The sequence below is a fragment of the Xiphophorus hellerii genome, chromosome 12, assembly GCF_003331165.1.
Source record: "Xiphophorus hellerii strain 12219 chromosome 12, Xiphophorus_hellerii-4.1, whole genome shotgun sequence".
NCBI lineage: Eukaryota > Metazoa > Chordata > Actinopteri > Cyprinodontiformes > Poeciliidae > Xiphophorus > Xiphophorus hellerii.
In genome coordinates, this window is record NC_045683.1 from 2250201 (window position 1) to 2264198 (window position 13998).

The window sequence follows — 13998 nt, forward strand, 5'->3', positions numbered from 1 at the left end:
CTTATCATTAGTAGTGGCTGGACTCAATTAAAATTGAATTGTAAGGTCTGTAATTTCACATTTAATTAAAAAACATTCCTTTTTAAAACCCTGTAGCTGAGTTATTGAATAAATAGATATATGTGCTTAACAGCAAATATATTTATTGCTTTTAATCTGTAGTTTAGGTTATCCAACCATCACTTTGGAGCAAAATGTTATTCTATCCATTCAGCTGTCAGTGTTTCAGGAACAGCTTCAGAAATATGGACAGTGGACGGTGACGTTAGCATTAGCGCCTGTGCTAAAGCCTAACTCCTTTTAGCACAACTTGATCACAACAGTCGTCTTCTCAGCGTACAGTCAGATAATTAATAGTTGTGTGTCAGATTTACGGGTGAACCAGAAACACAATACAACGATTCAGACTTGAGACTTCTGTATGAAGAAAAGAAAAAATTCAAAATTTTAATGTGTTAAAATTTGTCTAATTAATTAATTGAAATTCTTCTTTCCTTTCTATCTTTCTTTTCTTTCTGTCATTCTGGTTTTGTGTCTTTCTTCCGTTTTATTTTATTTAGGTTTTTTTGTCTTTTTCCTGCATCATTATTTTCTCTCCGTTGTCACGGTGCACTCTCTTGTGACGGGTGTTTAGCGGTTTATCTAAATGTTTTAATTTCACTGAACTGTTGTTGGTTCTCTGATGGCGGCGACTCGGAGGTAAATGTTCCTGACGAGTCAGTCTGATCAGCGAGCGCTCTGATTTCCAGACATTCCAGGAATGGCTTTCTGTGAGCTGTTCGCATTTCAGAGATGTTTCTCATAGCAGTGTCAGTTGTTTGTTTGTGTTGGTATGTTTTTATGGGACGATGGTAAAAGAATCGTGCATGTGAGGAGAACTGGACTCTGAAGAACTGGAATATGAGAGCGTGTAGATTAGAGATGGAAATAAGGACAGCAGTTGATTTGTTTTTGCTGTTGACATCCAACACATGTAGATATTCTCCCATATTCAGTTATCAAGACTAAACTCTCCCACCCAGCAGCTTGGCTTGGCTCCTCTTTAGCCTTCACAACTGAAGTGTTTGTGGCTTCAGAAACATTCCTCAGATATTCTGGTCCATAAGACCTTGAAAACGTCACATGTTGCTGCAGATCTGTTAGCTTTGAGCCATGATTGATTCTCCTGTTTCTCCTGTTTCCAAAGGTTTTCTAATGGACTCAGAGTTGGACTCAGTGATTATGGTTTCACAGTAGACTTTAACTGTATCATTAAAACACATATAGTTCGTAAAACTTCAGCTACTTCTAAATTCGACCCAAATAAAACTTTTTCATAGTATTCTGTTCTTTTCACCCACTAATAACATCCAATATCTGCCACTTCATATGTGGAACTAAATCGGATAAATATCAGATAGTTTTCAAAGCGTCTGCAGTCTGAACGGTTGTATTGCGTGTTGTTGGATCCCATGAAACACGTCGTGATTCTGCATCAGAAGAACCGACGTAAACAACGGCTGAAAACTATAAATATGAAGTAATGACAGAAGTCTGTGTCACTAGATGCGTTTCCATTAACCACATAAATAATTGAACAAATTGGAATTACAAAAATAAATTTGGTTAAAACATGCCAATTTTGGGAATAAATAAATAAATAAAAACACATTTATTGAGACGTTTTTGCTGTAGGTTTTTTGGCTGTGTTGAAATTTGTGTTTCACAAAACTGCAATGGAAACACTTTTTTCACATCACACGAGTCACGTGATCAACAATCAGATTTTACTACTGGCAGAAACGACAAAGAAGACAACAGGAAGTGGTAGGAGGAGGATGGTGCATCGTGTTTTTTTAATGTGTGAACAAACTTATTCACATGTCATTTTTAATAACCAAAGATTCAAGCTGCACATGGTATTAAATCTCAGTCATGTGAATAGTTTTGATTAACTATTCACGTGACTTTGGTGTTTCAGGTGATTTCAGCATCTGCCCATCGTTAAGAGGAGCTTTCATTTATGTCCATGGCTGATACAGGTTTAGTTTCTAAGATGCTAAAACTCGAGGAAGCTGGAGGGAAATCCTCAGGATGGATTAATATTATTAAAGTAGCAGTATTGTGTTTTCCAGGCACATAGCGCCATTTTGTATCACAATCAATTAACGATGTTACTTTCGGTTGTTATTTTTAACGCCTGGAAATTAGGCCTCTGTCTCTTTAAGAAGCTCCTGCTCTTTCTAAAAACTGCGCCTTCACAACGTGGCTCCTCTATTAATCTTCTTACAACATTTTTACCACTGAGCGTTGCACTGAGAAATAGCTCCTGTTATGAGCTCAGCGGATCCACCAGGTGTTTGCTAATTGCTTCTGGCTAGTCTGAAGGAGCAGAAAGGGGGAGGAGCTGTGTCTCGAAGGCGGGGTTAGGTCCACCAAGGCATTTTGCACAGCTGAGTGGTTAATGGAAATTAAAGGATTTCTCAAACATGCATGAAAAAATCAAGGCGACACTCAGGTCTGTTTTGATAACATTACAACATGATGTGAAGCTAAAAATAGTCGATTTTACATCATTCTGCCCCTTTAATGTTCAACAGCAGGATTTATCTCCTACAAGAAGATACCAGACATCCTACAACTGAGCAACGATGAATATTTTTTCTCTACATATTTAAAACTCTGTATCAGGTTTTCTAAAACCTGAAATAGGTAAATGTAGAGAGAGGATTCACGCATCAGGCGTCAACTGTTCAGGTGTGGTCTCCAAACGTTTGAGGGACACGTTTGTGTTTGTTGCTGGATTAATTGGTGGTTCTTTATGTGCTGAAACATATTAAAAATGTTAGAATTATTCTTATATCATCAGAATTACTATTAATCTTAAATTTCACTGCGACTTTTGGGCGTATTTCCTGACATATGGTGACAAAAACATGTAAGTGTGAAAATATTTAAATTGGCTATCTGCTCTCACTTCTGCTTCCTTCGTCACGCTGCAGGTTTGTCCTCGTGCCTTCATCACTTCCTGTTCCTCATCCTCCCATCACTGCCGCTACCATGAACATCAGTAATTATGTTACATCGCTGTGGGTTTATTAGCTGAGCCTCTGCTGCCAAGGAGAATTGATTATCTGATTGTAGGTGTGCAGAAACTGATCGGTTGCTTTTTAGTGAAGCTGTGCAGGTATTTATTAAGATTTGAAAGAATTTCATGTTGAGGTTTGAAGTTTCATTTGGATCTGCTTTTGTAATAAAATCAAGTTTTCAGGATTAAATATTAAAAGTTCATGATGATGAAAACTATTTTAGATGTTAATTGGCCTTCAAATGCAGGCTGGAGAAATCTGGGTTTTAATTATTTAGATTTGGATTCAAATATAGAATCATTTATTTTTCACTCTGTGGTCCAAGACATCCATCCTTCCTCCATCCGTTTGTTTGTTCATCCAGCCATAAATTTTTCCTTCCTTCCTTTAAGTGTCTTTTGTAAATTCATAAGTTTATTATATATTTGTATTTTTCTTTAATAATCAGATAAAAACATTTGAGATCTTTGGATTAAATAATTAGGAATCTGTTTGGTACCCAGATTTTAAATCTAAGCTAATGCTAATTTTTTTCCCAGTTATTATTTTTAGAAGGTATGTTCCAGGTCACATATTGTTTTTTAAAAAGCCGTTTTAATCAAGGATCTTTTAATCTGCTATAAAGTTCAAAGTGAGCTGAACTCGGTTCTTTCCCACTGCGAAGCCGTTAAATCGGTTCAGGTTGATTGGATCTCAGGGATTTGCAGCTTCCTCTGATCGGATCCTTTCCCCTCATTGCTCTCCTCTTTTTCTTTTTGTTTTTAGTGTTGCTGGCGGTGAGCTCTTTGACTTCCTGGCAGAGAAGGAGTCTCTGAGCGAAGAGGAGGCCACTCAGTTCCTGAAGCAGATCCTGGACGGAGTCCTCTACCTGCACTCCAAGCAGATCGCTCACTTCGACCTGAAGGTACAGCAGGCTGAGCTCCTTTAATGTTTTCAGCTTCATTTAGATAAAAAAATAACTTTATTCACAGAAATTCCTGAGCAGAGCTGCAAATCTGAACAAACTACTGATTCTTTTGCATAAACTCGCCTCCTTTAAACGAGTCCTCACTTTTTATTTTATTTTTCTGCTTTGTTGCTAATCTTGTTAGCATTGTGACTCATTTGTTGTTTTCTATCGAGTGGGGGAGAAACTGTGAAAGGTCAAAGTTCACCCCAGCACAGAAGGCACGATAAACTTGGCCTCCGTTTCCTGTGAACTCTTGTTGTGATCGATTTATTGGTAAAATGTTGGAGCTGATTATTGATCAGTTTTCCTCTTCGTCGTGTTTGGAGAAAAGTTCGGTTCTCTTAATTCGTCCTGCAGACGGATGAAACTCTTTGATCAATCCAGATATTTTATTGACGCGTTGCAGCATCTGCAGTTTGGCAGAACCATTAACTGGTGACGCTGCCTCCAGCTGGGAACTCACTGGCTCAGCCGGGACAGAGTCCAGTACAGGGCTGCTGTCCTACAGACCTGACTCAGGTCTTTAATCAGACTCCTATCAGTTGAATAACGTGTCGTAACTGCAAGACTGAACACGTTTAATCCTGGACCAGCTGATATTCTGGATGTCGTTATAATCTAATCTTTGTTTGCTGAGCAGAAACGAATCAATAAAGTCAAACTAAAGTTCGTTTTATCAAACTTCCTGTTTCTACCCGTTAACTAACCTCATGCATGTTTAAATAATTACTGTGACGGCCTGTTGTTTTGGTTTGTATAAAATCCACCTCTGCCTTCCTAGACAGGATCCCTCTCATGTTTTGCATAACATTCCCATCCTGATGGGACTCTTTCCTGCCCAGTTCTAACTGGTCCCAGTTCTAACTGGTCCCAGTTGGATGTCCTGCTCTAACTCGTTGTTGTTTCGCTGCAGCCGGAGAACATCATGCTGCTGAACCGCTCAATGCCTCACCCGCGCATCAAGCTCATCGACTTCGGACTAGCGCACAAGATCGACTTCGGAAATGATTTCAAGAACATTTTTGGGACTCCAGAGTTTGTAGGTGAGACTGATTTCTGTAAACATGTTTGTATTCGCTGCACACCCAGTGTTCCTGGTTTCATCCCTGGGGTTTAACAGGAGCAGGTGCTAACTGCACCAAACATTTGATAATAGACGGGAGATTACCAGGAATGTCTCACATGCAAACCACAGGCACACGCAGCGCCATCTGGCCTTTAAATAGGCCGACTGCCAACGGCTCCAGCCTCCGACTGGCCTCTTCCAGCACCAGGCAGCCTGTGAGTTTTTATCAGCAGAGATGTTGCTGAAGCCACATCTGCATGCTGGCTGTGTAAAATCAACATAAACTTAATTACTGCAGGATGGAGAGGCTGCAACACTCCACTCAAGAAGGAATGAGGGTCATTTGCATACTTTCCCCTGCTGCAGTTTGCATCAAAATCATATCAGGATATAACGAACATCTTCAAGTCATGATTGCAGTTTACATCAGTATTCTATCAGTTTGGTTATTTTACAAATATGAATGACGACGTTATAGACTAATTGTTTTGTGTTTGTTGTTAGTTTATAAAATATGCAACTGAATGCAGATTCAAATGAGGAGGAAAAACACATTCACAGATATTATTTTATCTAAGTTTACATTCACACAGCAAGTCTTGAAAAGATTGAAACTGAGTCACATTTGGGCAAAAATAACATCTGATTTTGTTTGCATTTACCTGCCTAATGTAAAAGAAATCCTAAAATGATAAGCGGTATGTACTAGATGTTATCCTTCAAATCTAATTTCTTCCTCAATAACTCCTTTGTGTCTGAAGAGAAGCGTAGTAAATCTGTAATTTTTCACACATCTGAGAAAGTGTGAAGAGAAAAGAAAAAGCCACATTTTCACACCTCACAGGTTTAGGCTTAAGAGCCGCCGAGTTTTCTTACACGTCTAAAGAAATTATTGATTGAAAACCAGCTGAAAATGTGCAGCAAAAGGCCTGAATCTGGATAATCAGTGGAAAGCGAACGTGTGATTTGCAGGTTGGCCTGAATATTAAAAACCTTCTGTTTGGCTTCACAGCTCCAGAAGTAGTGAACTATGAACCTTTGGGCCTGGAGGCGGACATGTGGTGAGTAAACGAGCAGCTGGTCTGGGAATGAGCAGGATGTGATGTGATGTTTGAGCTTCAGGTGAAAATCTCATGCAAAGGCAATTTACTTCTTTACATGATGCTCGCATGTTAAAAATGTTTCATGCTAAAGTTATTACTTCTGTCTTTGCAGGAGTATCGGGGTTATAACCTACATCCTGTAAGTAACGTCTTGGACTCCGAGGAATATTTTTTATTGTTTTATATGTTGATTTATAAGCGACTCCAACAAAAGCTATTTTATCAATTTTAGTTTTCATTAAAAAACACATTTTTCAATGTTTTTATTGTTTTAGTTTGAGCTTTAGACAACTGTAGTGTTAAGCACCCTTCCACTAATGGGGGAGCTAATTTGTTTTTATTTAGCACGTCAGCTAACTTTGAAAGCATTTAGCGCACTTTGCTTTCCCTAATGTAATTTTTCTTGATAAATAATGAAGAAAATAAGACATAAACATAAATGCAGTATCTAAGAAGATTATGAAACATGTAAATTATAATGTAAAAATTAAATTGTGCCTGAGAATTGTAGTCTTTGAATTGAAGTTGGGGCTTTAACATTAGCATGTTGGTTTAGCCCTTTAGCTTTATCTGAACTCGTGTTTATGATTAGGGTTTGGTGTTAGCGTAGTTTTAACGTTTGAGTTAGCGGTAGCCTCCACCCGATATCTGTTAGAAAACTTTGTTTGTTTTTAACTTTAGAAGATTTCCAGACTCATCCCAGAGCGAAAAAATCTCAAATCAGACCCAGAATTCACTTTTGGAGTTGGGCGCCCGGGTTTCCGTTTGAACCTGTACCTCTGGTTAGATGGGCGGCGACTCTAAGCCAACTAAAATTTTTAGCCATTTTATCAGAAATTTTTGCTGATATTAAGCTTAGAAACAACCAACCCTGACCTGTACAACCAGCAGCTTTCGTCGCTGCAGGGACTGTTTTCGGCTGCAGAGACCTGTCAGCACAGTTTAATTCAGCAGCACAGGATAAGGTCCTGGCCCCAGCATCCAACAGATCACCCGCTGTGGCCCCATCATCATCTTGTTCATTTTATAGCCACATTACAATTCAGAGTGACATATGCAAATAATGTACACACAAAAATATGTTGCTAAGTCGAAACACAAAGGCGAATGTGCCCACACATGAATTTTAAATACACTTCAGCTCTATAAATGCAGCCTGTTGAAGCTAAATGTTGTATCCGATAGCTGCTCTTCAATATCGCTGTTGGAAGTGATTTCCTCGCATAACAACATACTAATAATTGCATACTCATGCACTTGCTGCTTGCATGTATGATCTGCATTCATGCTGTCAGCCCACACAACTGTCACAGCTCTGTGAGCCAGAGCAGAAAATAGATTGCTCGGTGTCTGTACTGATAGCAGAAACACAGATTCACAGGATTTCAGAGGCTGAATTGGCTTTAGCTAAAGCTACCAGGAATAAATTCAGTTCTTTTCAGTTTCTGTGGCGTTAAAACTGATTTGTGCTTTTAAATATGACCAAAAATTATGAATTTGGACGAAACTTTGGTTAGAAATTCAGACTTCAAGTCCATTGTGAAGATCTTGAATGTAGGGCTGAAGCGATTAATCCGATTAATCTGATTAATCCGATTAATTGATTATTCAGTTAACTAATTTAGTAATCAATTAATCATTGAGTGTATACTCTCTGAACAACACATTCAGAGCAAGAATTAAGCTAAAGATGTACAAAAAAATATATGTGCATTTAAAATAAATTTTAAAAATCCTTTTGTCTGGGGCGTGCTGTGGTGGCGCAGGGGGTTAGCACGCCCCACGTTTGGAGGCCTTAGTCCTCGACTCGGACGTCGCGGGTTCGACTCCCGGTCCCGACGACCTTTACCGCATGTCTTCCCCCCTCTCCTCACCCTCCTTCCTGTCTGCCTACTGTACAAAAAATACGAGCCACTAGCGCCGCAAAAACTCTTCGGAGAAAAAAAAAAGGAAAAAAAAAAAAAAATCCTTTTGTCTGAAAAAATGTTCGACCCAGAATTCAAGTGGCAGTTTTAGCTTCACTTTGTTCAAATTCTGTCCTAATTCACCTAATTGGTTCATCCAGAAAATAATCAACAGATCAGCACTGAAGGAGCTGAGATTTTCACATTTTGATGTTATTATTTTTTATCTACAAATGATCAAAAGTACACTAAAAATGCTATATTGCATTTTAGGCAATAAGGTGTTTTCTTTATTTAAGAAATGAACTAACAGTTGTATTTTTTCATCGGATCGCTAACATTGTGAAACAGGGCTGCAAGTATTAACTGATGATAATTTTAGCTCTGATTGGTTGGTTGTAGTTGCATCGGGAGAAGGCAGAGGAGCTCGATTCTCTGTCTCATACCGTATCGTCACGACATGGTGACAGCAAAATATGTAAAAAAATGTATTTTCTATAAAAGTGACATGCTGCAGCGTTAAATGCAAAATGAATTTATTTTTGTACAGTTTTGTCTCAATTATTGTCCATTTGCTCCATTTAACGATTACTAAATTAGTTGGCGATTATTTGAATAATCAATTCATCACGATTAATTGTTTCAACTCTGATGTATAAAATAAACTTACGTGGTTGAATAAAAAATATGCAGAATGTTTACATTTCTTTTATCCAATTAATCGACTAATCGTCAGAATAATCCGTTGCTAAAATAATCATTAGTTGCAGCCGAACTTGAATCATGATTTTATAACGTTCCCAGTCAGGTTGAGCTTGACCTCGCACCACCGCCATGTTTCCTCCCAGCTTATATGTTAATTAGCGGCTGGCCGAGCAGAACAGCGTTTTTTTGAGGAACCCCTGAAGGCTTTTTTCGTTGTTCTAATCGGCCTCCTATCTGCCCAGACATGCTTCTCTCTCATGGCTGTGTGCACATCGCTCATTTGCTGCATCTGCTTCCACTTTATGTGTGAAATCAGCAGATTGGTGGGAAGGTGCATTAACATTCCTGCGCTCCACCCAAACTGGGAGCTCTCCAGCTGGCTGTCCTGCAGCTAGAACACACTAAATAGTTTGAGTCTCATAGCAAAGAGGGATTTATGAGTCACCATTAGCTGCTACTCAGCTCGTTAATACCATTCCCCCATCAAAGGCCTTAATCTCAGCTTGACGGAGCAAATCTTATCAGCAGATGAATAGTGATTAGATGAATAAGTGTTTGGATGAAGTTCCTCTGATCCGCTGCTCTTTGATTATTAAACCCATTCGGATTTAGATGGAAAAAGAAACATGTTCCTGTTAAAGCAGATAAGACTGTATGTTATAAAGAAATGCATTTTTGAGAACATTTTGAGTCTGAGGTGGTTTGTTTCCTCCATGCAGGCTGAGTGGCGCTTCTCCCTTCCTGGGCGACAACAAGCAGGAGACTTTGGCCAACGTGTCGGCCGTCGATTACACGTTCGACGAAGAGTTCTTCAGCAACACCAGCGCTCTGGCCAAAGACTTCATTAAGAGGCTTCTTATCAAAGATCCAAAGTATGCACAACCTTCCTCTCATTATTTACAGTACAAATATGTTAGTCATCTTTGATAGCAGTGGCTTATTTTGTCTCTGAAAAACGTAGAAAATTTAAATTTTTAGAAAAAATGTGCAAAAAAGCAACCAGCTGAATGGGTAGAACAGCACTTTGCACCAATTTGATGGTTGAATAAAAAACTAACAGAATAAAAACAACAAATTAAGGATGCACCAATATGAAGATTTAGGCCAATATCAATATCTGATATTAGTATTGCTGTTACTTCTAATATTTACCGATTTTATATATAATTCTCTACTGTTTCAACCAAAACAGGCAAGATAAAAATAAATATCAGTTGTTCTTATCAGCCCAGTTTTATCTGACCAAAACCGATACGTTAGTAATATCATCCGATACGATGTTGATGCTGATATATTGTGCATCCCTACAGTACATATGTGTGTTGTTGAGCTCATTCGTCTACTTATTCAATAATTTAGCATCAAAAAGTGTTTTTTCAATTGAAAATGTTTAATTTAATTGTTGACTATATGTTGTTTTCATGATGTAAAGCACTCACCCTACAATTCACCTGATTAAACATTTTAATTGAGTCTCACCTGTAGCACTTTTAGTCAGTAAAATAAGAGCCTTTATTTTGGAGAAACCTGGGTCTGTATCAATAATCATTGATTATGATTATTGATACATAATCAAATCGCCATCAGACTAAATTCTTTTTGAGTGTAATAATTATGGTTTTCATGTCATAAAGTCATGAAAACCATAATTATTTGGAGACTTCCAGGAAGCCACAAGCTTGGAATTAGAGGTTAATTTCAATCAATCAAGTTTATTTAGTCGGTTTTACAGTTTTCTGGAAGTTTGTTCCAGATTTGTGGTGCATAGAAGCTGAATGCTGCTTCTCCATGTTCGACCCGAGGGACCTGCAAGGTTTACACAACAGCAGCAGATCTTTAAGCCATTTAGTGATTTATAAACTACCAACAGTAGTTTAAAGTCTCTTCTCTCAGTGAAGGACTTGTGAAGATGTTCTATCTTCCTGGTTTTAGTCAGGACGCTAGCAGCAGCGTTCTGGATCAGCTGATTTATTTGCAGTAATCAATGCGACTGAAGATAAACTCATGGATGAGTTCCTCTATCTCTTGCTGGGACATTAGTCCTTTAATCCTGGAGATGTTCTTCAGGTGATGGAAGGCCGACTTTGTGACTGTCTTTATGTGGTTCCGAAGGTTCAGGTCTGATTCTAGTTGTCCTGAGTTTGTGCGCTGTAGATGTTTGTAGAGGACATCATACCAGATGTTAATGAGTATGATGCTTTGGACCCGTTTCCCATCCAGAACCTGAATAGAGTAAATACCAGGACACTTTAAATAAAACCCGTCTGGACCAAAAAACTCTGACCCCCATTGAAAATGAAATGCGTGTTCTCCAAGCATCCTGGTTTTGCTATTATCCCTGGACTGGATCCGCAGTAACTGTGAATTACTTCCTCATGCTCAGCTTGTACATGTTGTGTTTCTGGCCAGATTTTCACAGATATTCTGAACACAACCTCCTTGTTTCTGGGCAAAATGTCCTCTGGCGCCGGTTCCTGAAATTGTTCCGACTGTGTTTGGTCCTCATTAGAGTTGCTCCAGCAACAGCTCAATGGCTGTAGCTGCACCTAGAGACAGTAAATGCCATCAAACCCCCTTTTCTTTCCTTAAATCACTGCTCTCTCCTTCGGCCTAATGAGGCGAGGGGAAGGAGGGAGAATCAGGGCAGTAGGTGTGGAGGTAATTTCATTTGTGAAGAAAGAAAATAAACATTTGGGTAAGACGACAAACTGACCGGAGAAACGATCTGATGCGGCTTTTCGATTCACAGACTGGATTTAACTCGGTGGATGTGGTTTCGAATTGATCCGCATCATGATCAGACATGAATCATCTCAGCAAGAAAGAAGATTAATAAAGATATTTAAGAGATAAAATGAGGCTTATTATTTTCCCAGTGACTCTGGAATAAAGCTTTTTCTGATACTCCTCAAAGTTTTGGGATAGAACACTGCAAAAACACAAAATATTTTTTTTTTGGTCTAGTTTCTAGTGCAGATATCTTAGTACAGTTGAAATGAGACTAAAATAAAATATGTAACTTTTAAACAAGATATAGATGCTTGTGCTCGCCATGGATTGTCCATAACGAACACCATGTTCAAGCATAAGGGTGTCCATATGTGCACTTGGCACCAGGACACCCTAGGCCGCAGTTCGATGATCGACTTTGTCATCGTTTCATCGGATCTGCGGCCGTATGTCTTGGACACTCGGGTGAAGAGAGGTGCGGAGCTGTCCACTGACCACTACCTGGTGGTGAGTTGGCTCCGGTGGTGGGGGCGAAAGCCGGTCAGACCTGGCAGGCCCAAACGTGTTGTGAGGGTCTGCTGGGAACGTCTGGCGGAATCCCCTGTGAGACGGAGCTTTAACTCCCATCTCCGGCAAAACTTCGAACACGTCCCGGGGGAGGTGGGGGACATGGAGTCTGAGTGGACCGTGTTCCGTGCCTCCATTGTCGAGGCGGCCGATCGGAGCTGTGGCCGCAAGGTTGTCGGTGCCTGTCGCGGCGGCAACCCTCGAACCCGCTGGTGGACACCTTCGGTGAGGGATGCCGTCAGGCTGAAGAAGGAGTCCTATCGGGCCTTTTTGGCCTGTGGGACTCCGGAAGCAGCTGATGGGTACCGGCGGGCGAAGCGGCATGCGGCTCGGGCGGTTGCTGAGGCAAAAACCCGGGCGTGGGAGGAGTTTGGAGAGGCCATGGAGAAAGACTTCCGTACGGCTTCGAGGCGATTCTGGTCCACCATCCGGCGTCTCAGGGGGGGGAAGCGGTGCAGCACCAACACTGTTTATAGTGGGGATGGTGTGCTGCTGACCTCTACTCGGGACGTTGTGGGCCGGTGGGCAGAGTACTTCGAAGACCTCCTCAATCCCACCAACATGCCTTCCACTGAGGAAGCGGAGCCTGGGGACTCTGGGTTGGGCTCTCCAATCTCTGGGGACGAGGTCGCCGAGGTGGTTAAAAAGCTCCTCGGTGGCAGGGCCCCGGGGGTGGATGAGATCCGCCCGGAGTTCCTTAAGGCTCTGGATGTTGTAGGGTTGTGTTGGTTGACGCGACTCTGCAATGTCGCATGGACATCGGGGGCAGTTCCCCTGGATTGGCAGACTGGGGTGGTGGTCCCCCTGTTCAAAAAGGGGGACCGGAGGGTGTGCTCCAATTATAGAGGGGTCACACTCTTAAGCCTCCCTGGCAAGGTCTATTCAGGGGTCCTGGAGAGGAGGGTCCGTCGGATAGTCGAACCTCGGATTCAGGAAGAGCAGTGTGGTTTTCGTCCTGGTCGTGGAACGCTGGACCAGCTCTACACCCTCGGCAGGGTCCTGGAGGGTGCATGGGAGTTCGCCCAACCAGTCTACATGTGTTTTGTGGACCTGGAGAAGGCGTTCGACCGTGTCCCTCGGGGAGCACTGTGGGGGGTTCTCCGGGAGTATGGGGTACCGGGCCCTTTGATACGGGCTGTCAGGTCCCTGTATGACCGGTGTCAGAGTCTGGTCCGCATTGCCGGCAGTAAGTCGGGCTCGTTTCCGGTGAGAGTTGGACTCCGCCAGGGCTGCCCTTTGTCACCGATTCTGTTCATCACTTTCATGGACAGAATTTCTAGGCGCAGCCAAGGTGTTGAGGGGATCCGATTTGGTGGCCTTAGGATCTCATCTCTGCTTTTTGCAGACGATGTGGTCCTTTTGGCTTCATCAGATCGTGATCTGCAGCTCTCGCTGGAGCGGTTCGCAGCCGAGTGTGACGCGGCCGGGATGAGGATCAGTGCCTCCAAATCCGAGGCCATGGTCTTGAGCCGGAAAAGGGTAGAGTGCCTTCTCCGGGTCAGGGGGGGTGTCCTGCCCCAAGTGGAGGAGTTTAAGTATCTCGGGATCTTGTTCACGAATGGGGGAAGAAGGGAGCGGGAGATCGACAGGCGGATTGGCGCAGCGTCTGCTGTCAAGCGGGCGCTGTACCGGTCCGTCGTGGTGAAGAGAGAGCTGAGCCAAAAAGCGAAGCTCTCGATTTACCGGTCGATCTACGTTCCCACCCTCATCTATGGTCATGAGCTTTGGGTCATGACCGAAAGAACGAGATCGCGGATACAAGCGGCCGAAATGGGTTTTCTCCGTAGGGTGGCTGGGCTCTCCCTTAGAGATAGGGTGAGAAGCTCAGTCATCCGGGAGGGACTCAGAGTAGAGCCGCTGCTCCTTCACATCGAGAGGAGCCAGTTGAGGTGGCTCGGGCATCTGG

At 41.8% G+C, this 13998-nt stretch overlaps 1 protein-coding gene across 1 annotated transcript in view; it reads left to right on the forward strand.

Annotated features, from left to right (window-relative positions):
• The window catches only part of dapk1 (death-associated protein kinase 1), a 66115-nt gene that overhangs the window by 20279 nt on the left and 31838 nt on the right, over positions 1-13998 (forward strand). The window contains exons 2-6 of the mRNA XM_032578293.1: positions 3834-3972; positions 4931-5060; positions 6096-6144; positions 6299-6325; positions 9515-9667. Coding sequence (XP_032434184.1) covers positions 3834-3972; positions 4931-5060; positions 6096-6144; positions 6299-6325; positions 9515-9667 — 498 coding nt within the window. The remainder of the gene's footprint in view (positions 1-3833; positions 3973-4930; positions 5061-6095; positions 6145-6298; positions 6326-9514; positions 9668-13998) is intronic.